The 25,758-nt window shown below is 44.3% G+C and overlaps 1 protein-coding gene across 1 annotated transcript in view; it reads right to left on the reverse strand.

Annotated features, from left to right (window-relative positions):
- LOC126473594 (NADPH--cytochrome P450 reductase) overlaps positions 1 to 25,758 on the reverse strand; it is a 204,628-nt gene that overhangs the window by 26,289 nt on the left and 152,581 nt on the right. Inside the window, exon 5 of the mRNA XM_050100741.1 lies at positions 394 to 518. Coding sequence (XP_049956698.1) covers positions 394 to 518 — 125 coding nt within the window. The remainder of the gene's footprint in view (positions 1 to 393; positions 519 to 25,758) is intronic.

The following is a 25,758-nucleotide window of genomic DNA, read 5'->3' on the forward strand; positions in this document are numbered from 1 at the left end:
CACATTCACTACAGTATGAATAAATGTGGCACAACACCTAAGCAATGTTCCCTTGATCTGTTGTTCTCCATAATTACATTTCAGGCAAGTCACACCAAATGGTTGTATGCAAATTACAGCAGTGAAATTGCAGGTACTGCCACTTCAGCATAATCAGGTACTAACAATGTCCATAAAATGAGGCAGCAAAGAGATAACGTCCAGTTAAAGTCAATATTATTTGTGTAAATTGTTAGCTAGTCATCCTGCGCCACCTCTTAAGCAAATAATGTGGAGGTTCTGCCACAAGTCCACACTCTCATGGCCACTACGTGCTTTAACAATTGCCACCAAAAGTTTGGTGTTCTGATTCGTGAGACTAAGCCTGTACTTTAACAAAGTGATTGTACTCACTTGGCATCATCGTCGCCAAGGCCCATTTCGTAGACACGTGTTGCGCCTAGGTCTTCCAGCCTCTTGTCAATGTACTTGGCCACCTCATTGTAGTGCTCGTATGTCTTATTGCCCAGCCCAAACACCTGCAACAGAAAAGCGAGTGATATAAACAACAAAAGTGCAGAAATCTCTAGGCCAGCTCAAAAAATGGTCAGAGGAAGTTCACACATACTAAATTAGAAGGAAGGAAAAGTATTCAAATTTCATTGATGACAACGAGAAATGTATTTTGCGTGTGTGCACAAGTGTGCAAGTGGTAGTATTTGTGTGCCTGGGCATGTGTAGCCTTGCAATAAAAAAAAAAAAAAAAAAAAAAAAAAGTTTGGTTTACATGCGGGGAAGCAATGAGTGGGGAAACTCATCAAGAAAGAAATCAGAAATGTGAAAAGAGTATGGTTCACAGGCACAAATAATTGCTTCCTTCGATTCTGACCATTAGCAATAAGCACAAAAGCAATAGTTCAACACCGTCCCCTAAGTAACAGAGCTTTTGTTTGATAAGATATGGACAATGATGTGTCAGAAAACTATATGAGATCAGATTTCCCAAGCTTTTGAGTACTAGTTAATACAGAGTAACATAGTATCATTCTATATACTGTAGGTATTGGACACATCTGTTGCTGTTCTAAACATGTGTATTCCATTAGGGTATGCCACCAGTTCCTTGGTCTTCTTGGCACAATATTTTGATGCATAAAACTTAGATGTCATCTAGTGTTCCCTACTGCACTAAATCACAGATAATTTGGCAATCTTTTTATATGTGATGATTACTGGGAGTACCCATTAGGAGTGATTTAAAATGGAATGATCATATAATGTTGATCGTCGGTAAAGCAGATGCCAGACAGATTCACTGGAAGAATCCTAAGGAAATGCAATCCGAAAACAAAGGACGTAGGTTACAGTACGCTTGTTCGCCCACTGCTTGAATACTGCTCAGCAGTGTGGGATCCGTACCAGATAGGGTTGATAGAAGATATAGAGAAGATCCAACGGAGAGCAGCGCGCTTCGTTACAGGATCATTTAGTAATCGCGAAAGGGTTACGGAGATGATAGATAAACTCCAGTGGAAGACTCTGCAGGAGAGACGCTCAGTAGCTCGGTACGGGCTTTTGTCAAAGTTTCGAGAACATACCTTCACCGAAGAGTCAAGCAGTATATTGCTCCCTCCTACGTATATCTCGAAGAGACCATGAGGATAAAATCAGAGAGATTAGAGCCCACACAGAGGCATACCGACAATCCTCCTTTCCACGAACAATACGAGAATGAAATAGAAGGGAGAACCGATAGAGGTACTCAAGGTACCCTCCGCCACACAGTCAGGTGGCTTGCGGAGTATGGATGTAGATGTAGATGATTACCACACACTGCCATTCCCTTTTTGGCATTTCGAGGTCCTGCAGTCACTGTTTCCAGGTGCTTCTGGACCATCCAAGGTTTTCTGCACCATGTCTAATCCCACAGGTGAAGGCTGGTGGCCAGATGAACTGTCAAGAGCTTACGCTACTATTGGAATTATGTGATCTCACTTCTGTCCTTTCAACGATTTTATGGCATAATCCCAGAATTTGCTGAGTTCATACCCACTGTCTCACTCCTATGGATTTCTGCCAATTTGACAAACTGCAACTGGTTACACTAACCCAGAGTGCTGGCATCTGTGCCAGAGATTTTGTTACATTTTAATATGATATGATGAAGCTCTATACCATGTTTACTGACATCTGAACTGCACGGTTGCTCCAGATGATGGATGTGTTCATACACAATACATTGTACCTTCCTCATCCTAGTTGTTAGGTTGATGAATGATATGCTGAACTGTAATTGAATACTGTAAATTGCAACATTTCACAAGTTGAAGTGATTTTTAATATTTAAGGAGATTGCTTGTTTTGTTCAATATCAAATCAACTTCCATGTCAGATATCATCCACACAGAGGTAAGTTTGAACCTGATATTACTGAGGAGGTACTTCCTACAAGGTGCTTTCACTGCCGAAAGTGAGATGTGGAAAGCAATGGCCACCAATGCCAGCGAAAAGTAGAATGAAAAACTGTCATCAGGTCTCATAAACCAGCCCCCCCCCCCCCCCCCTGTGGAGTATAGAGACAACTAGAAGACCTCAAAGAGTAGCCTTATTTGGTGTCAGCTAACACCAGAAATGTTCTGTCATCAGCCCACAGAAAGAAAACAGAAAACAACCAGAATAATGGAGAAACAAGTATTACCAGCAACATCTGAAGGAAGTCATGAGATTTAGTCCTCATCAAAACTCGAAGGTTCAGTACATGGCATTGGTTTTTCTCAGCAGTCGGTACCATTGAACAACCACTGGGGAGCACCTTACGACGATGGTGAATTACGTTTGCAAAATATTGTGCCAAGAAACACTCAAGGAAATGGCTGCATACCAGGAAGACATCATGCGTAAGAGTCATGTCATGTATCACACTTTGCAATTTAATCGGCAGGATTTTATAGCTCTCAAGGTCTTCAATGACATCCTCCTGCTTTACCAGTCTTCTTCTTCTTCTTCTTCTGCAAGAATAATTCAACCATCAAGAATCAACAAAATAATTCCGTCATTTGACAGCGATTGTCTTCAGCTGCAGCTACAGTTCAACAGAATATTCACACTGAGGAAGTTTCCTTGAAGTCTTGATTCAATTTCCCTCCTTTAGGAGAAGGGCCCCCACCCCGTCATCTGGTTCCATCAAATTGCCATTTTGTGAACAGTAGCGAGGGACAGTGCAACAGAAACAAAAGATACGTGGGAAATCTGATGCACTCTCACAGAGCCGGTTCGAATAAATTTTTCCACATAGCAATTTATCTTTTAGCACTAAACCCCCCCCCCCCCCCCCCCTCTTTCTCGCTCGAGCGTCTCGGCTTGGCGCCCGAAGCGTCTGCTTGTTTCGTTTGGACCTTAAACTGATTCGAACCCTGAACTCGCAACAAACAGAATCTTGTGCAGCATGTTTCTGGTAAAGATGGAGTTGAAAATGTCATGGTACAAGTGTTCATCAAAGTTTTATCACGTCGAAAAACAAAAAAATTATATTGTGTGTGGGTTTGCAGGAACATGCGTAAGGTCGTGATAAGCATAGAAATCCAAGCGCCACTGTTCCGTAGCATGGCGCTAGAGCCCAAACGAAACGGAGCACCCCATTTTGTTGAAGTGAAATATCGCGCCGGAATTCGCTTCCCGAGTTTGAAGGTGAAAAACGCTGCAGAAATTCACGCCGAAATGCTCGAAGTGTATGGCAACAACGCGCCATCGTATGACACAGTGGTAAAAGTGCGGGATAAAGCCATGTAGCCAGTTACCAGAAGCTGCAGGTCCCGGGCTTGGGTGTAAAAAAAAACATGTCAAGATAGATATGAGTGGTATTCTACCTGCCGTCCAATGGAAATACAGCGGTGTCCAAATTTAATTAAAATGAGTACTAACAATTTTAGCTGATTTCAAAATCTGAGCGTTAGCCACATCATACATTGTGTGTCATAAGTCGACACACGACGATACTTAGAAGATGGTTCCATTGATTTCCAGTAAGAAAGTAATTAACGGACGCCGTAGTTATTTCTGTAAGTCGTTCATTACTACTAGGATAAACCTGCTTTTCTTAGATTACTTTTGATATGAGTCGTCTAGAGTGTTGGTTGCTTTCTTGCTGGACCTTTGTTGTACAACGTGTTGTTTAGCGGTTCCTGCATTTCTTATGTTTTGTTGTTTCTTTCCAGGTGACTGTGGAATAATAGAATATATACTACCGTTCACCAACAGTAGAAGGTATTAAGACTGTGCCGACGAAAACACGAGAAGCACTGAAGAATAAGGTGAGCTTATTTGTTTTGTTTATATACGTTACCGAGTAAAAACACACAAGTAATTTCTACAGCTAACAGTGTTTGATCTGATGATAAAATGTTATCGTTGTAATTAATTTACTTCAGAATACGATAATAATGACTATCGCTTGGAATGAAACCTTAGAACGCTTCTAAGCAACTAGCGCTGCCTTTCGCTGCAGTAGTCTGATCAAGACACCACGAGTTACAGCCTTTACGAACACACATACGCCCAAGCAATGTGCTTCACATCTGAGACATTGAAGCGAAAGGCAAAGTGCTGACCATCTGTGAGATGGAATACCTCTTCAATTTAACCTTGATAGCAGAAGAGATATTGAAAAGCACTCAAATTATCGTCAGTGCTTACCCAGTCGAACTTAGCTGACAAACTGGGGCAGTTCGTTGAGCTGCTCAAAACGGATGTGAGTGCTGCTGACAGCATGAAGCACGAGCCTCTGAAACTGCAATTTTGCAAACTTTTGATAGAAAATTCATTAGAATCTTGTTTCCCAAATGTACAAATAATCTTGCGCATTTACTTGTCTTTGATGATCATTAAGGACAATGGAGAACGTTCTGTTTCAACAAACCGCATTAAAAATGAGTTAACAGTCACCGTCGGACAGGAATGTCTGGACGATCTCACCTTAATGAACATGTAATGGGTTTTGATTACAGACATTGATTTGACTTGCGTAATCTCTAACTTTGCCCAAATCAAATCAGGAAAAGTCTTTTTTGTTAACTATTGTTTCATTTTATATCCTAAACTTTGAGTGTAAAGCAAATCAGTGGTTTCTTCGTAGCCTTTGCTACAGGCTTCCTGCTGGCTTAATTCGGCACTGAGTGGTCAAGCTAGTCCGAAGAACGACGCGGCAGTCCATCTCTCCGTGAAGAAACGGGAATCGCAAGGGAAGTGGATATCCTGATGCCCTAAGACCGGCGTATCGTTATCCAGAAGAAGGGGGGAAAAGTGAAAAATCATTACATTTTGAAATCTCTTACATTTTGAACATGAAAAAGGTCACAGTGTTCTGCACTGATCACAGGAAATGCAACTGCCAGGTCAGTCCAAATGACTACTTTGGCCGGGCGATTATCATAGACAAGTAAAGAGCCTATCACGAGACGAAGGAGCACAGTAAGCGGCGTAAATCCGTGGATTCGTCACTGACGAAAATGAAACAAGGCCCAAGCTCCGTAGAGAACGGAGATGCTGAGGTTTTTTTTTTTGTCTTTTGCGAGAAGTCGTCAAGACAAAGCATCAACAGAACCAGTGTTTTTGCTTCACGACACTGCCACAGTTCATTCTGCACAGAACACACATACTGCTTTCTTTGGGCTTTCAAATCCCCCCCCCCCCTCCTCCCCCCTCCCGGTATTATTCTGATATGGCACCGAGTGACTTTCTTTCTTCATGTGAAGAAATCATTGCGTGGCAGGCATGTCCAAAATGACAACGATATGCTTTTTTGGGTGGAATGTTCCGTGAAAGGTCAAAATGCAGACTTCTATAACCAAGATCCCCGCCAGGTCATCAGTCGTCGGAAAATTGTGCCACACTGAAGGATGGATATATAGAAATGCTCTAACACCCTCACCAAGCTTCATGATCGCAGCTTAATTTTTTTTCAAAGCGATTGTTAAAACTTTGAGTGGCCCTCGTAGAATCTGTAAACCCATCACTTTCGACTGACAGGGGTGTGCTGATACTGAAAAGAGTACGGGCGAGTCGTCAGAAGCTGTAGTCTAAGGAAAGGTAGAGAGAGATAAGCAGGTCGGGTCAGCTGCGGTCTTCGCGATGGTCAGATGTCTCCTCGGTGCGTTGCCCGAGCTGCCACCGGCTCGCGAGGTCAACGGCTGATGCTTCCTCAGATAGCACACCGGAGCGGCAGTGTGAAACTGTCTGTTTCAAAACTTCTGACGCTTATACTTTAAACGCCGCACTCTTGCCTACAGTAATGTTAATGCGTGTCACGTTCATCAGTGCGCAGGTTATCTTTGCCAAACGCTTAAGCGGGAAACTACCGGTAATCCCGAGGGTACACACTGCGGGGGTGGGGGGTGCCCATTATACGTTACTAACCTGAAGAAACCGTGGCGACCTTAACAACATGCACAATTTGTCATGTCTTTGCAACACTGCTTCCAAAATCGTGACGGCGACTTTTGACACTGAACGTTTTCGAAGGCTTCGCTTTTGGTTCGCACGCATTTAAGAATATGTGGAGAAGTACAATACATTCTAGCATTAGCGTTAGGATTTTAATTTGCTTCGTTTTACTAGAGCCTTTCAATAAATAAGACTTGTAATATTATTCATAATACTATTATTAATACAGTCGTTAATGTACGCAGGAAACATCCTTTTAGGTGCTGATGTTTCTTCTGCAAGTGGGAGAAAGAAACAAGGAAAATTATATGAAAAATCTTGAAAACAGCATAGCAAGAAAGATGCTAGGGCACGCTGCAAGAAAAGGAAGAGCATCTAAAGGTTGTAAAAGGAGTGAAAACTGATAAAGCACCAGAATGTGATTATGTGACTGGAGAACTGATTTTTATTTCCTGAAAGTAGATTGGTTTTATTCAGGATTCTAATACAACATATTACTCCCCCTTCCTTTAGCTACAAAGCACTACTTTTTAACACATCCGATCCGTTCAAGGCGACAGCCTTAAGCCATCCTACTGGGACAGCCTGTATGCCTGCACGTCGATGTCTGAGCCAACGGCTTGCTGCATCAATAACGTCCTCGTTATCCACGTAATGCTTCCCGGGGAGTGTATCCTTCCATGGGCCAAACACATGGGAGTCGGAAGGCGCGAGATCCGGGCTGCGCGGTGGACAAGGAACAACATTCCAATACAGATTTTTGAGCTCGTCTCTATCGCGCAAACTTCTTTGAGGCCTTGCGTTGCCATGGAAAAGGATTAGTTCATTTGCGTTTATGTGGCGACGAACACGCTGAAGTACACTACTGGCCATTAAAATTGCTACACCACGAAGATGACGTGCTACAGACGCGAAATTGTACCGACAGAAAGGACATGCTCTGATATGCATTTAATAGTGTTTCAGAGCATTCACACAAGGTTAGGTTAGCGCCGGTGGCGACACCTACAACGTGCTGACATGAGGAAAGTTTCCAACCGATCTCTCATACACAAACAGCAGTTGACCGGCGTTGCCTGGTGAAACGTTGTTGTGATGCCTCGTGTAAGGAGGAGAAATGCGTACCATCACGTTTCCGACTTTGATAAAGGTCGGATTGTAGCCTGTCGCGATTGCGGTTTATCGCGTTGCACGAGATCCAATGACTGTCAGCAGAATATGGAATCGTTGGGTTAAGGAGCGTAATACGGAACGCCGTGCTGGATCCCAACGGCCTCGTATCACTAGCAGTCGAGATGACAGGAATCTTATCCGCATGGCTGTAACGGATCGTGCAGCCACGTCTCGATACCTGAGCCAACAGATGGGGACGTTTGCAAGACAACAACCATCTGTACCAACAGTTCGACGACGTTTGAAGCAGCATCAGCTCGGAGACCACGGCTGCGGTTACCCTTGACACTGCATCACAGACAGGAGCGCCTGCGATGGTGTATTCAACGACGAACCTGGGAGCACGAATGGCAAAATGTCATAATGTCATTTTTTCGGATGAATCCAGGTTCTGTTAACAGCATCATGATGGTCGCATCCGTGTTTGGCGACATCGCGGTGAACGCACATTGGAAGCGTGTATTCGTCATCGCTATACTGGCGTATCACCCGGCGTGATGGTATGGGGTGCCCTTGGTTACAGGTCTCTGTCACCTCTTGTTCTAGCCGAGCGGTCTAAGGCGCTGCAGTCATGGACTGTGCGGCTGGTCCCGGCGGAGGTTCGAGTCCTCCCTCGGGCATGGGTGTGTATGTTTGTCCTTAGGATAATTTAGGTTAAGTAGTGTGTAAGCTTAGGGACTGATGACCTTAGCAGTTAAGTCCCATAAGATTTCACACACATTTGATTTTTTGAACCTCTAGTTCGCATTGACGGCACTTTGAACAGTGGACGTTCCATTTCAGATGTGTTACTTCCGTGGCTCTACCCTTCATTCGATCCCTGCGAAACCCTACATTTCAGCAGGGTAATGCACGACCGCATGTTGCAGGTTGCGGGCCTTTCTGGATACAGAAAATGTTCGACTGCTGCCCTGGCCAGCACATTCTCCAGATCTGTCACCAATTGAAAACGTGTGGTCAGTGGTGGCCGAGCAACTGGCTCATCACAATACGCCAGTCACTACTCTTGATGAACTGTGGTATCATGTTGAAGCTGCATGGGCAGCTGTACCTGTACACCCCATCCAAGCTCTGACTCAATGTCCAGGCGTATCAAGGCCGTTATTACGGCCAGATGTGGTTGTTCTGGGTACTGATTTTTCAGGATGTATGCACCCAATTTGCGTGAAAATGTAATCATATGTCAGTTCTAGTATAATATATTTGTCCAATGAATACCCGTTTATCATCTGCATTTCCTCTTGGTGCAGGAATTTTAATGACCAGTAGTGTAATATGTTGTCAGATTCTTCCCGGAAAGTGCTCTCTCGAAATTTTAATAGCAAACCTCTCCATGATGAACGACGTCTGTTGTAACGTCTGCCACTGGAATCTATTGAGCGTCTCGATGAAGCTCTCGCGCCGACTAAACAAGCGCGCCGCTCTTCGTTGAGTCTTTTCTGTTTCTTATATCAGTCTTACCTGTAAAGGATCCCATATTAATGAGAAGTACTCAAGAACTGGTCGAACAAGCACCTTATAAGCCACTTCTTTGGTGGATGAGTTACATTTCCTTAAGATTGCTCCGCTCTCGGTCTGGTGTCTACTTTTCCTACTATTTTTTTTGTGTAGCCATTCCAGAATGTTTCAAAAAGTTCCTCATAATCTCAGTAACAAAGAAAGTCCAAATGTGAAGGATATGACACCCTGTTTTAGCACATGTCGAAAATATGTTTGAGTAAATATACAGAGTGTTCAAAACAGTGTCAGATATTCCTACAGGGGGCAGTACTGGTCAAAAATGGAAGGAAAATTCCTCAAATTCCTCCGGAAATAAATATCTGCGGAGATATGGGCCGTTTTAGTTGTGACGAGTAATATGTTGTGTTCCGGAGTCACAAGAGGTGGCATACTAAATTACCACAATTCGCACATTGTGGCAGGAGCAAATCCTCGAGAAATAGTGTAAATGAAGCATTACGATCAGTGTATGGGCAGGAATTGTCAGTGGGACTAAGTCCATACACTTTACCAAACAGATTAACAGATGCTGAGTATCACCGATTTCTGCGCGATGAATTACTTGACTTCCCTATGCATCAGACCTGAATCCGTAGGTTTTCTGGCTATGGAGACCTTTAAAGGCTTGGTGTATGCCCAGCCCATCGGCAATGTGCAGGCGTTACAAGAGCATGTGAGGCAATCTGAATGGAGCCATGTGTATTTCAAAGAGTGCGTCATTCGTTTTAGGCGAGTAATGTGTAGTATTCAGGATTCACAAGATGGTATACTAAATTGCCGCAATACGCACGTATAGGCAGACGCAAATTCTCGAGTAATCATGGAAGTGAGGCACCAGGGCTGAAGGATATGTCAGGATGCAGCACTACCTGTGATGTATACTACTACGTAACAGACAGACAGGAGTGAGAGAACAGATTGGCCCACATATCAACAAGTATTTATCTCCGGGCATATCATTATACGAACTTTTCTTCTAGTTTTGATCAATTTGCCTTCTATAGGAATAAGTGGCACTTTCTTTTTACGTAAAAAAAGTACTCTTTATAATCGAATAGGCAATAAAACTGAACCAAATCCAGTTGAACAGCAGTTTGGATTTAGACGGAAAAGAGGCAAAAGTGAAGCTACAGGGTGTTTCAAAAATGACCGGTATATTTGAAACGGCAATAAAAACTAAACGAGCAGCGATAGAAATACACCGTTTGTTGCAATATGCTTGGGACAACAGTACATTTTCAGGCAGACAAACTTTCGAATTTACAGTAGTTACAATTTTCAACAACAGATGGCGCTGCGGTCTGGGAAACACTATAGTACGATATTTTCCACATATCCACCACGCGTAACAATAATATGGCGTAGTCTCTGAATGAAATTACCCGAAACCTTTGACAACGTGTCTGGCGGAATGGCTTCACATGCAGATAAGATGTACTGCTTCAGCTGTTCAATTGTTTCTGGATTCTGGCGGTACACCTGGTCTTTCAAGTGTCCTCACAGAAAGAAGTCACAGGGGTTCATGTCTGGAGAATAGGGAGGCCAATCCACGCCGCCTCCTGTATGTTTCGGATAGCCCAAAGCAATCACACGATCATCGAAATATTCATTCAGGAAATTAAAGACATCGGCCGTGCGATGTGGCCGGGCACCATCTTGCATAAACCATGAGGTGTTCGCAGTGTCGTCTAAGGCAGTTTGTACCGCCACAAATTCACGAAGAATGTCCAGATAGCGTGATGCAGTAATCGTTTCGGATCTGAAAAATGGGCCAATGATTCCTTTGCAAGAAATGGCTGCCCAGACCAGTACTTTTTGAGGATGCAGGGACGATGGGACTGCAACATGGGGCTTTTCGGTTCCCCATATGCGCCAGTTCTATTTATTGACGAAGCCGTCCAGGTAAAAATAAGCTTCGTCAGTAAACCAAATGCTGCCCACATGCATATCGCCGTCATCAATCCTGTGCACTATATCGTTAGCGAATGTCTTTCGTGCAGCAATGGTAGGGGCGCCGAGGGGTTGCCGCGTTTGAATTTTGTATGGATAGAGGTGTAAACTCTGGCGCATGAGACGATACGTGGACGTTGGCGTCATTTGGACCGCAGCTGCAACACGGCGAACGGAAACCTGAGGCCGCTGTTGGATCACCTGCTGCACTAGCTGCGCGTTGCCCTCTGTGGTTGCCGTACGCGGTCGTCCTACCTTTCCAGCACGTTCATCCGTCACGTTCCCAGTCCGTTGAAATTTTTCAAACAGATCCTTTATTGTATCGCTTTTCGGTCCTTTGGTTACATTAAACCTCCGTTGAAAACTTCGTCTTGTTGCAACAACACTGTGTTCTAGGCGGTGGAATTCCAACACCAGAAAAATCCTCTGTTCTAAGGAATAAACCATGTTGTCTACAGCACACCTGCACGTTGTGAACAGCACACGCTTACAGCAGAAAGACGACGTACAGAATGGCGCACCCACAGACTGCGTTGTCTTCTATATCTTTCACATCACTTGCAGCGCCATCTGTTGTTGAAAATTGTAACTACTGTAATTTCGAAACTTTGTCCGCCTGAAAATGTACTGTTGTCCCAAGCATATTGCAACAAACTGTGTATTTCTATCGCTGCTCGTTTAGGTTTTATTGCAGTTTCAAATATACCGGTCATTTTTGAAACACCCTGTATCTTAATGTTACGAAAGGTTGCTGACAAAATACTGTACTTACGAAAACCACAATTTATTGCATTCGTTGCGCTGTAGAAAGCCTTCGGTAACGTGAACTCGTGAACAAGATGTGCTAATAAAAATTATGTCTGGTAATTCCGAGGCAGACAAATAGTGTAAGCAATGCATTAAAACAGAAGAAGCATCATACACACAAATGTTGAAGTACAAGAGGGTGACACACAAAGAAGTATGTCAGCGATTTAACTTATTATCAGTTTTGTTCGGCCTGTGTACTGAGAAGTGCTCTAAGGAATGTAAAAGGGATATGGAAGGAATAAGTTTGATGGAGCCAGAATCAAAATGGTAATATTTGCTGACGATATACCCGACACTGAGGAGAACGAAAAGAAATTATAAATAAGTTAGCACAAACGATGTGCTAGTAAGAACTAAATACGAAAATTTAAAAGAAGTCTAAATATGGTATGCTGCAGCAACATAGCGCAGCAGACGGAGTTAATGATACCACTCTGACAAATAAGTACCTTTAACTACTTAGTCAAACAATCTCAGTTGGCAAAAGTTCTGCGGACATAAAGTAAAGAATTGGAAACGCAATAAGGGAGTTGTGTGGAGTGTGCCGTTGTATTACCCGCAAACCCTGATTATTGATGCATGCGACAAGAGATGTCTGGAGGCACTTTAAATGCGGCGCTGGAGGAGGGTGAAACACAGCTCGTAGGCAGTAAACTTGCAAGTGAAGAAATTCTTAGGATAATCTGTGGAGAAAAGATCTCTACTATCAATGGCAAGAAAAAGATGAGTTCAGTTAACTGGGCACCTCTACCGACACAAAAATTTCGTAGCTTATGTAATGGAAGAAATGATTCAATGCAAGAGGGGGGAAAAGAAGATCTAGATTGCAGTATTCGACAAAGATCAGATACGATGATTAGCAAGTCCGTACGAGGTAATAAAGAGACAAAAAATGAACATAGTGGAACGAAAAAGAACAACTGCTGTCTGGCAACCAGTCTTCGAATTGAGAATTAAGAGGAGCCGAGCGACGTGCAGGTTTCGTAACTATAGACAGAAGGCGCTGTTTCTGATGTCAAAGGCGTGAAGCCGCATGGATAACGACCCTTGCTCCGCTGCCCTATGGCTGCTGTGCTATTAACATCCAAAAAGATGCTCATCGACTTGTAAACGACAGTGTTATACGCCAGGCCAAGAGCATACAAGGGAGACCTGAATAGGCTATGAGCTTTCAGGGTACGGTTCGGTATTTAACGACTGCACGCGTTACCTGATGAGGGTACAGCTCTTGTTACTCATCAAGGGACACAAAAAAAATGTTCGAAAGATTTTTTTTAAAAATTATTCTTAACAAAACATTGGCCGAATAGGTCTGTAACTGAGGACAAGCTGTGGCTCTTTTTATCGGTGTCAAGCATTTTCGTTTGTGCGACACAGCAAGCGCACAGAACTTTTTAAACTGGGTAGTGAACTTTGTTTCTTGGGGCCCGCAGTGAACAATATATTTTGTAGTGACGTAATTAATATAATGACACACCGTTTAGACTGCTCTTTTGACGAGTTTTGTTTCGTAAATCACAATGAGATCATTTCGGCACATTGCCATCGGCAGGTGTCCTGTAAATACATTAATAGGTGATAGAATATCAAGTCTAACCTGTAACTATGATCGTAAAGGCATTATACATCCGATTGATGTTTTTACCTTACGGGCAATATCGATGCCTCTACACGCCGTCTTTCTTGAAATTTGTATTTAGATCTTACTTGGACGTACGATGTAGACGTACTGTTCTATCTGATTTTCAGATATAGATTACTAAGTTTTTGTGCGTTACTTTCCTTCTTGCACCTCGGTTGATACGACATCAGCGATATCACATGTTTACATCGTTACCGCTCCAAGTAGGTGATGTGTGGAAATTCGGTTACGTTTTGATTATTTTCTTAAGTTTGTTTCGGATTGATACCTGAAACTTCGTCTGGTCTGTGTTGAGATTATTATGTTATATTTTTACTTAATGAAACAAGGCCCCGGGAATAGACAACATTCCATTACAAATACTGACAGCCTTGGGAGAAATGGTTCAAATGGCTCTGAGCACTATGGGACTTAACTTCTGAGGTCATCAGTCACCTAGAACTTAGAACTACTTAAACCTAACTAACCTAAGGACATCACACACATCCATGCCCGAGTCAGGATTCGAACCTGCGACCGTAGCGGTCACGCGGTTCAATACTGTAGCGCCTAGAACCGCTCGGCCACACCGGCCGGCCCCTCGGGAGAGCCAGGCCTCACAAAACTCTACCATCTAGTGAGCAAGATGTATGAGACAGGCGAAATACCCTCCGACTTCAAGAAGAATATAATAATTCCAATCCCAAGGAAAACAGGTGTTGACAGATGTGAAAATTACCAAACTATCAGTTTAGTAAGCCACGGCTACAAAATACACTACTGGCCATTAAAATTGCTACACCAAGAAGAAATGCAGATGATAAATGGGTATTCATTGGACAAATATATAACAGAACTGACATGTGATTACATTTTCACGCAATCTGGGTGCATAGATCCTGAGAAATCTGTACCCAGAACAACCACCTCTGGCCGTAATAACGGCCGTGATACGCCTGGGCATTGAGTCAAACAGAGCTTGGATGGCGTGTACAGGTACAGCTGCCCATGCAGCTTCAACACGAGTTCATCAAGAGTAGTGACTGGCGTATTGTGGCGAGCCAGTTGCTCGGTCACCATTGACCAGACGATTTCAGTTGGTGAGAGATCTGGAGAATGTGCTGGCCAGGGCAGCAGTCGAACATTTTCTGTATCCAGAAAGGCCCGTACAGGACCTGCAACATGCGGTCGTTCATTATCCTGCTGAAATGTAGGGTTTCGCAGGGATCGAATGAAGGGTAGAGCCACGGGTCGCAACACATCTGAAATGTAACGTCCACTGTTCAAAGTGCCGTCAATGCGAACAAGAGGTGACCGAGACGTGTAACCAATGGCACCCCATAGCATCACGCCGGGTGATACGCCAGTATGGCGATGACGAATACACGCTTCCAATGTGCGTTCACCGCGATGTCGCCAAACACGGATGCGACAATCATGATGCTGTAAACAGAACCTGAATGCATCAGAAAAAATGACGTTTTGCCATTCGTGCACCCAGGTTCGTCGTTGAGTACACCATCGCAGGCGCTCGTGTCTGTGATGCAGCGTCAAGGGTAACCGCAGCCATGGTCCCCGAGCTGATAAGCCATGCTGCTGCAAACGTCGTCGAACTGTTCGTGCAGGCTGTTGTTTTCTTCCAAATGTCCCCATCCGTTGGCTCAGGGAACGAGACGTGGCTGCACGATCCGTTACAGCCATGCGGATAAGATGCATTTCATCTCGACTGCTAGTGATACGAGGCCGTTGGGATCCAGCACGGCGTTCCATATTACCCTCCTGAACCCACCGATTCCAGATTCTGCTGACAAAACCGCAATCGCGACAGGTCACAATCAAACTTTATCAAAGTCGGAAACGTGATGGTACGCATTTCTCCTCCTTACACGAGGCATCACAACAACGTTTCACCAGGCAACGCCGGCCAACTGGTGTTTGTGTAGGAGAAATCGGTTGGAAACTTACCTCATGTCAGCACGTTGTAGGTGTCACCACCGGCGCTAACCTTGTGTGAATGCTCTGAAGCACTAATAAATGCATATCACAGCATCTCCTTTCTGTCTGTTAAATTTCGCGTCTGTAGCACGTCATCTTCGTGGTGTAGCAATTTTAGTGGCCAGTAGTGTACTAAGACAAATTCTTTACAGACGAATGGAAAAACTGGTAGAAGCGGACCTCGGGGAACATCAGTTTGGATTCCGTAGAAACACGTGAGGCAATACTGACCCTACGGCGTATCTTAGAAAATAGATTATGGAAAGGCAAACCTACGTTTCTAGCATTTGTAGATGTAGAGAAAGCTTTTGACAATGTTGACTGGAATATTCTCTTTCAAATTCTGAAGGTGGCAGGGGTAAAATACAGGGAGCGAAAGGCTATTTACAATTTGTACAGAAACCAGATGGCAGAGCCGAGGGGCATGAAAGGGAAGCAGTGGTTGGGAAGGGAGTGAGAGAGTTGTAGCCTATGCCCTATGTTATTCAATCTGTATATTGAGCAAGCAGTGAAGGAAACAAAAGAAAAATTTGGAGTAGGAATTAAAATCCATGGAGAAGAAATAAAAACCTTGAGGTTCGCCGATGACACTGTAATTCTGTTTGAGACAACAAAGGACCTGGAAGAGCAGCTGAACGGAATGGACAGTGTCTTGAAAGGAGGATATAAGATGAACATCAACAAAAGCAAAACGAGGATAATGGAGTGTAGTCGAATTAAATCGGGTGATGCTGAGGGAATTAGATTAGGAAATGAGACACTTAAAGTAGTAAAGGAGTTTTGCTATTTGGGGAGCAAAATAACTGATGATGGTCGAAGTAGAGAGGATATAAAATGTAGACTGGCAATGGCAAGGAAAGCGTTTCTGAAGAAGAGAAATTTGTTAACATCGAGTATAGATTTAAGTGTCAGGAAGTCATTTCTGAAAGTATTTGTATGGAGTGTAGCCATGTATGGAAGTGAAACATGGACGATAAATAGTTTGGACAAGAAGAGAATAGAAGCTTTCGAAATGTGTTACAGAAGAATGCTGAAGATTAGATGGGTAGATCACATAACTAATGAGGTGGTATTGAATAGAATTGGAGAGGAGAGATATTTGTGGCACAACTTTATTAGAAGAAGGGATCGGTTGGTAGGGCATATTCTGAGACAACAAGGGATCACCAATTTAGTATTGGTGGAGGGTAAAAATCGTAGAGGGAGACCAAGAGATGAATACACTAAACGGATTCAGTAGCCAATACGTGCTTCTCCCGGCTGACAGCACAAACAATTTAATTTTTCTCACAGTGTTTTTTGGATTTTCATGAATCCTTGCAATATAGCCTGCTGGACTGTTGGCGGATATTGCAGCAGCATGAAGGCATTATCTGTTAAGGTTGGTTAATGGATTCTTCCATCGCTGCTCCGTGTGATAGTTTCATACTTATTCGCAGCACGACACAAATTTACGGAATTTTTATAGTACAGATTTATTTCGCTAATTGGTTTTCAGGTTACAATGCAGTCGTTAAGCGATGGCTAGCTTTCTATGGCGTTTTAAACCAAAAGCCAGTTCGGGAAGTAAATCAATACTGTATAATTTCCACAGTTTGTGTTTTTTATTGATAAAGTAATGGTCGGAAGTATGTACACACCCAAAGGTATGCAAAGCGCCCACCCGTTCAGAGCAATAAAGCAATATTACTTACCCAAAAACAGTACAAGGTGTCCCTTCCAAACCTTCCACAGTTCAGACGCCCTTGAAGAAAAGAATAGATATGAGAATGAAACTGCACCATATGCCAGAGCATCTCAAGGGATTTATATTTCCGTGCCAAACGTGCAACTACTGTCGCCAGAATGCAGCACGATTACGTAAAATGAAAATGGCGATTCACAGTAGCGCCCGCAAGCAGTAGTTCGGTTTGCAGGAACTAAATAGCCGATTATTTTGCAAAGAAACCGTCGCAGGTGATGTAGATGTGAGTTACCGGATCTGAAAACGACTAAGGAATTTTAGTTTCTGGTAATTTGAACTGTTCTGAAATGTTACAGTGTTTCAGAAGAGACAGTGGAGGACATCAGACAAGCTTTTCTAAGAAGCCCACCAAAGTCAATTCGGCAGGCATCTAGCCATCTTAACGTACCTCAAGTAACATCGCACTGTGTAGTATGTTAACACCAGCGTATGCTCACTAACTGCAAATTCCGGAGCATCTGATGCCGAACGACAAACCACGCCTACAACGGTTTGCTACGGATATACTGCGGCGTACTGACATGAGTGCCAGGTTTCTGCAAAGATGTTTATTCTCAGATGAGGCAACCTTTGGTGTTTCAGGAAAGGATAATGGGCATAATGTACGGATTTAGGGGTCGCAACATCCGCACGCAGTTATTGACCATGTTCGTAATTGCTCTAGACTGAACGTCTTGTGCGGGATACTGCACGACATGATTGCTGAACCGTTCTTTGAAGAAAACACAGTGAATGGTTCATTGTATTTGGACATGTTGGAGCAGTTTGTATGCCCTCAGATACAAGATTTGGCAACGCAACATCTCCTTTCCACAAAATGGGGCTCCGCCACATTGGTGAACGGCTCTTCCCAAGTTCCTGAATACGAAATTTCCCAATCGCCGGATCGCACGCGGAGGACTATTTGTCTGGCCACCACATTTCCCCAACATAAGCCGCTGGATTTCTACTTGTGAGGGATTCGTGAAGTAACGTATGTATGCGACCAAAGTGGATGCTATTCCTATGTTAAGATGTAGTATTACCGATGCGATTGCAACAGTGACAGAGGACATGTTACGAATAACATGGCAAGAAATTGAATAGACTATATTCTTCGTGCTACAAATGGTTCACGTGCAGTGGTGTACTGATGATTATTTAATAAATTCTTTGGAAAGCTCTAGCATATGGTGCCATTTCATTATCATACCTACCTTTTTTTCCGGGCCTTTGAAATACGGAAGGGTTGAAAGGGTCCTCTGTTATTTGTTGGCTACATTCGAATCTCTGTTTTCCCCTACAGTTTCTTTTACCTCTACAATTCCCTCTAGTAACGTGAAAGCTATTTCTTGACGTCTTTACTGATGTCCTAATAGACTGCCCCTCCTCCCAGTCAGTGTTTACTACACATTCTTTTTCTCGCCGTTTCTGAGAAGAATCTCGTCATTTCTTATAAGCCCACATCTGAACCGCTACAATTTTCTTCTGTTCTGCTTTTCCCACAGTGCGCGATTCACTTCTGTACAAAGCTGTACTCTCCAGGCCGCTCTCTCACAGAAATTTATTCCTACGTATGTTGCTGGTTGATTTCTTTGAGGGAGGGTGGACCTATTTGTCTCAGCTAGTTTGCTTCTCATAGTTGTGTTTACTAGTGTGTAAAGCCCAAAAACAAACAAAATAAAATGGTTCAAATGGCTCTGAGCACTATGGGACTTAACTTCTGAGGTCATCAGTCCCCTAGAACTTAAAACTACTTAAACGGAACTAACCTAAGGACATCACACACATCCATGCCCGAGGCAGGACTCGAACCTGCGACCGTAGCGGTCGCGCGGTTCCAGACTGTAGCGCCTTTAACCGCTTGGCCACACCGGCCGGCCAAACACAATAAAACAAGGGCTAAGTGAGGGTAGGGAAAAATGTGTCTGGTTATTAATCTATCACGAGACATCCTGCTATACGATTTGACTTAAGTTCATGAAATCAGACTGCGCAGGGTGTAGTGAGTTATGTGCAATAGCTGGTGGGAAACAACTTTCCACTCCGGCAGCGAGAACTGTCAGTTGAGAATAGTGTTCTCTGTACTTCATGTTTGGACTTGATGAGCTACACCCGGTGAACAAACGGATAACAGTAGTGTGAGGGCTTTAGCACGAACTGCAATGTAATTGCACATCACCGCATGACAATCAGCAAAACGTAAAAGATCGGGAATACAGCGCGCGCAGAGAAAGAGTGATATTTATCCGTGCTACTCTCTAAATTAAAAACTAAACTCCGTCCGAACAGGCCTCGGAAGGCTCAATGGTGCTGACTGACCTCCGTTCATCCTCGACAAATCGTGGCAGCCAATGAATGCGGGAATGGAGGGGCGTAGGGTCAGCGCACCGCTCTCCCGGCCGTTGTCAGTTTTCGTGACCTGGAGCCGCTACTGCTCGGTCAAGTAGCTCCTCATCTGGTATCACGAGGCTGAGTGAACCCGGTTCCCGTCCTCCCACTGAGGAAGAATCCTTGGGATTATCGACAACCGAAACCGGGTTCTCCGCATGACAGTCGGCCGCGCTGACCACTCAACTACGGAGGCGGACCCGTTTATAGTAATAAAGGCACTCCGTCTTCAGGCCACAAGTGGCCCATCGGGACCATCCGACCGCCGTGACAACTGCAAATTTTAGAGGTAAGAGCAAGAGCTAGCAGGCAAACGGATCGGACGGTACGGCGCGCGAACTTCGGCCCAAGGGTTAATCAGTGTGGTGACATGCTAGGATCGACGTGACCTCTGTTGGCATCCGATAATTGTACACTGAAGCGCCAAAGAAACTGGTATAGGCACGCGTATTCAAACACAGAATATGTAAACAGGTAAATACGGTGCCGCTGTCGGCAGCGCCTATACAGGGTGTTACAAAAAGGTACGGCCAAACTTTCAGGAAACATTCCTCACACACAAATAAGGAAAAGATGTTATGTGGACATGTGTCCGGAAACGCTGAATTTCCATGTTAGAGCTCAGTTTAGTTTCGTCAGTATGTACTGTTCTTCCTCGATTTACCGCCATGATTTCATACGGGACACTCTACCTGTGCTGCTAGAACATGTGCCTTTACAAGTACGACACAACATGTGGTTTATGCACGATGGAGTTCCTGCACATTTCAGTCGGAGTGTTCGTACGCTTCTCAACAACAGATTCGGTGACCGATGGATTGGTAGAGGCGGACGAATTCCATGGCCTCCACGGCTCTCCTGACCTCAACCCTCTTGACTCATTTATGAGGGCATTTGAAAGCTCTTGTCTACGCAACCCCGGTACCAAATGTAGAGACTCTTCGTGCTCGTATTGTGGACGGCTGTGATTCTCCAGGGCTGCATCAGCGCATCAGGGATTCCATGCGACGGAGGGTGGATGCATGTATCCTCGTTCACGGAGGACATTTTGAACATTTCCTGCAACAAAGTGTTTGAAGTCACGCTGGTACGTTCTGTTGCTGTGTGTTTCCATTCCATGATTAATGTGATTTGAAGAGAAGTAATAAAATGAGCTCTAACATGGAAAGTAAGCGTTTCCGGACACATGTCCACATAACATATTTTCTTTCTTTGTGTGTGAGGAATGTTTCCTGAAAGTTTGGCCGTACCTTTTTGTGACACCCTGTATGTATAAGACAACAAGTGTCTAGCGCAGCTGCTGGATCGGTTACTGCTGCTACAATGGTAGGTTATCAAGATTTAAGTGAGTTTGAAAGTGGTTACAGTCAGCGCACGAGCGATGGGACGCTGCATCTCCAAGGTAGCGATGAAGTTGGGATTTTCCCGTACAACCGTTTCACGAGTGTACCGTGAATATCAGGAATCCAGTAAAACATCAAATCTGCGACATCGCTGCGGCTGGAAAAAGATCCTGTAAGACCGGGACCAATGACGGCTGAAGAGAATCGTTCAACGTGACAGAAGACCAACCCTTCCGCAAATTGCAGCAGATTCCAACGCTGGGCCATCAAAAAGTGTCAGCGTGCGAGCCATTCAACGAAACATCTTCGATATGGGTTCAAATGGCTCTGAGCACTATGCGACTTAACTTCTGAGGTCATCAGTCGCCTAGAACTTAGAACTAATTAAACCTAACTAACCTAACGACATTACACACATCCATGCCCGAGGCAGGATTCGAACCTGCGACCGGAGCGGTCGCTCGGTTCCAGACTGCAGCGCGTAGAACCGCACGGCCACTCCGGCCGGCCTTCGATATGGGCTCCACCCTTGATGACCGCACGACGCAAAGCCTTACGCCTCGCCTGGGCCCCTCAACACCGACAATGGACTGCTGATGACTGGAGAAATGTCGGACGAGTCTCGTTTCAAATTGTATCGATCGGATGGGCGTGCACGGGTATGGAGACAACCTCATGAATCCATGGACCCTGCGTGTCAGGTGGGCTGATCAAACTGGTGAAGGCTCTGTAATGGTGTGGCGCTCGTGCAGCTCGAGTGATATGGGACGCCTGATATGTCTAGATACGACTCTGGTGACACGTACGTAAGCATCCTGTCTGAACATCTGCATCAATTCGTGTCCATTGCGCATTCCGACGGACTTGGGCAATTCCAGCAGAACAATGCGACTCCCCCACACGTCTAGAATTGCTACAGAATGGCTCCAGGAACACTCTTCTTAGTTTAAACACTTCCGCTGGCCACCAAACTCCCCAGATATGAACATTACTGAGCATATCTGGGATGAATTACAACGTGCTGTACAGAAGACATTTCCACCCTCACGTACTCTTACAGATTTATGGACAGCCCTGCCGGATTCATGGTGTCAATTTCCTCCAGCACTACTTCAGATATGAGTCGAGTCCATGCCATGTCGTGCTGTGGCACTTCTGCGTGCTCGCTGGGGCCCTACAAGATATTAGGCAGATGTACCAGTTTCTTTGGCTCTTTCTTCCTATGGTGGCATACATATATGACGACCGTTCCTTATTCCCATTCTTGGCTGTCCCGAGAGCACTTTGTCAGGTCACACAGCTCCAGATTACTGCTTAGTTTCCTCAAAATTACTCGAATTTTATCAACCTACAACAACTGCCAGTGGCTCCTCCCACGCGCAATGAGCTCTGAAAAGGCTCGAACTGAGTGATGGGAAAGAAATTTGAAGTTATCTGTTTCCTTTCGGAAGGAATCATCGCTATTTACAAAAACCGCGGTAAACTACAAGGTGGATTGAAAGCTGTTTCTCTCAAATCAGAGTCCGTCTCCTTAACCACTGCGCCACTTCGTTCGACTACGTTCTTGAGGTCTATAAGATACACAGTTGGTAATGCACAACTATACACTGAGGTAACAAAAATCTTGGGATAACTCCTAATATCGTATCAGACCACTTTTTGCCCCGCGTAGCGCAGAAACTCGACGTAGCTTGTACTCAATTAGCCGTTGGATGTCCCCTGAAGAAATATTGAGCCATGCCGCCTCTACAGCCGTCTATAATTACGAAAGTGATGCCGATGCTGGTTTTTTGCACGAACTGACCTCTAGATTATGTCCCATAGATGTTCGATGGCATTCATGTCGGGCGATCTGGCTGGGCAAATCATTCGCTCGAAATGACCGCAATGTTCTTCAAACCAATCGTGAACAATTGCGGCGCTGTCACATGGCGCTTTGTCATCCATAAAAATTTCATCGTTGTTTGCGAACACTAAGTCCATGAATTGTTGCAAATGATCTCCAAGTAGTCGAACACAACCATTTCCAGGCAATGATCGCATCAGTTGGATAAGAGGATCCATTCCATTCCATGTAAACACGGCCCACATCATTATGGAGCCAGTACCAACTTGCACAGTGCCTTGTTGACAACTTGGATCCATTACTTCGTGGAGTCTGCACCACACTAACCCACCATCAGCTCTCGCCAATCGAAATAGGGACTCATCTGACCTGGTCACGGTTTTCTAGTCGTCTAGGGTACAACCAACGTGGTCACGAGCGCAGGAGCGGCGCAGCAGGCAATGTCGTGTTGTTAGCAAAGGCACTCGCGTCGGTCGTCTGATGCCATAGTCCATTAACGCCAAATTTTGGCGTATTGTCATAACGGATACGCTCGTCGTAAGTCCCACATTGATTTCTGCGGTTATTTCACGCAGTGTTGCGTGTCTGTTAGCACTGACAACTCTAAGCAAACGCCCCTCCTCTCAGTTGTTAAGTTAGGGCCGTCGGCCGCTGCGTTGCCTGTGGCAAGCGATAATGTTTGAAATTTTGTATTCTCGGTACACTCTTGTCACCGTGGATCTCAGAATATTGAATTCCCTAACGATTGGAATTACGTAAAGTCCTGTGTCGTTTGCTCTGTGGAGTGATTTCAGTTGCTTTTCTATCCCACGATCTCTAATTTAGATATGTGATTTTGACATTGTGTGAACTCCAAAGCGACCAAACTGCAGAGATCATCGTTCCCTAGACTTACACACTACTTAAACTATCTTATGCTTAGGACAACACACACACCCATGCCCGAGGGAGGACTCTAAACTCCGGCGGGAGGGGCCACGCAGTCCGTGACATGGAGCCTCATACCGCGCGGCCACTCCGAACTATTTAAAGGAGAAACTACAGCATCATTTCGCTAAGCCAAACAGTTTTGGAAAAAACTGTTAGTATTTTGACCTTCTGTGTCATCCTCTGTTTCGATGCCATTACAGTCACTGAATGACTAGACAGATTGCTTGGATCTGTTTACTGATATAACATAAGACCAATTATCGTTCAGTATTTTTCGAATACCGGTTCACCAAGATTAGTCAACAGGGTTGAGCTATATGTAAACAAACAGAAATCTTCCGAATAATCTACATGAAACTGCAGTATAAGAAATTTATTAAAACAAAAAAAAAAAAAAAAAAAAAAAAACTGTCTGATAAACTAGCGCCGTACGTAAGACCCACTACTTATCATATGACAGCTTGTCTCGGTTGTGCGTCATCACACTGACACATTTCATAACAGCGTGTTTACAAGAAATGTCATGCTACATTCGGCAAATGAACTGATCACAACTGTTGATATTACGTATTTCAGATTTCAACCGTGACGCAGGATACTACTTTTATATGAAATAATGATAATTTGCATGCAACCGGAGGTTTTACCCTGTCACTATAACTTCAATAACCAGTACCTTCTAGCAATGGTGAAGTGTTCAAATGCGTGAATTTCTGAGCGACCAAACTGCAGAGGTCATCGGTCCCTAGACTTACACACTACTTAAACTAACTTATGGTAAGAACAAAACACACACACACACACACACACACACACACACACACACACACACACACACACACGCGAGGGAGGACTCGTACCTCTGGCGGGACCGCGCAATCCGTGACATGGCGCCTCAAACCAGGCGGCCAAAACTTGCGGCAGCAATGTTGACCTGGAGGCTGTGCAGAGAATACTACGTTCTGCAGAATGCGAGAAGTCCACAGAGAGTACGTTTTACCCCCTTAGAGGTTTTAGTTACTGTGATTAAATTAAGCGAAGAGCCGATTACAGTTTCACTGCACACAAATACAGCACTGACTTGCATTCATGCGAACAGCTTTCGCCGTGCACTATGATTCGTCTACAATGACGTCATAGCCTCACTCCTTCGCACGTGCGCTTTTCTAGCGAGCCAGCGGATGTGTTGGCGAGCCAGAGCAACAACACGTCATTAAGCACCTGAAGATGATGAGCAGCTGTCTCGTTGATATATTGTGCAGCTTTCACAACAGTATCCGATGTGACGCCCGTGAACCAATGAGGCAACAAATTTAAATGTAATCGGAAACTTACTGAAAGTAGGTATAAGAAGCGATGGTCTTGGTTCCCTCCTCCCAATTCCTAGACAAATCTACATCTTCGTTGGCGCTCCACAAGCTACTTGCGGTGTTTGGTCTCCTCAAAAAAGACAGCTTCAGAGTTTTCAAAGTATATCGTTGGGTTTGTGTCGCACCTCATGAACACAACACCTAGAGAGGCAGTCGCATCAATAGTTCTTGAAAATAACTATACGATACGTTAATTTTTTTACTATTCTCTCCACTGTTTTACAAGGAAACCTTTCTGGTTCGATAGCTAATAAAATAAGAAATAACAAACGACTCATTAAGCGAGGAGAACACAAAATAAGACAGGAGCAGAGGAAAGGGCTTTCCTGGCCAAAAGATGTCTGTTGGCGTGAAACATCCGCCTTAATCTGAGAAATGCATTTCTGAGAATGTACGTTTAGAGCAGAGCACTCTACGTAAGTGAATGATGAACTGTGGAGAACGCGGAGGAGAGGAGAATAGAAGAATTCGGGATGTAGTGCTACACAAGAATGTTGAAAATTGAGTGATCTGGCAACATAATAAATGAAGAGGTGTGCAGAATCGTTAAGGAGAGAAACACATACAAAACGATGAGAAGAAGAAGGGACAGGATGGTAGGATAGCGTTAAGGCTTCAGGAACAACTTCCACGGTACTTGTGGAAACTGCAGAGGATAAAAACTGTAGGGGAATTCAGAGATTGGCATA

The sequence above is a fragment of the Schistocerca serialis genome, chromosome 4 (genome assembly GCF_023864345.2).
Source record: "Schistocerca serialis cubense isolate TAMUIC-IGC-003099 chromosome 4, iqSchSeri2.2, whole genome shotgun sequence".
Taxonomy (NCBI): Eukaryota; Metazoa; Arthropoda; class Insecta; order Orthoptera; family Acrididae; genus Schistocerca; species Schistocerca serialis.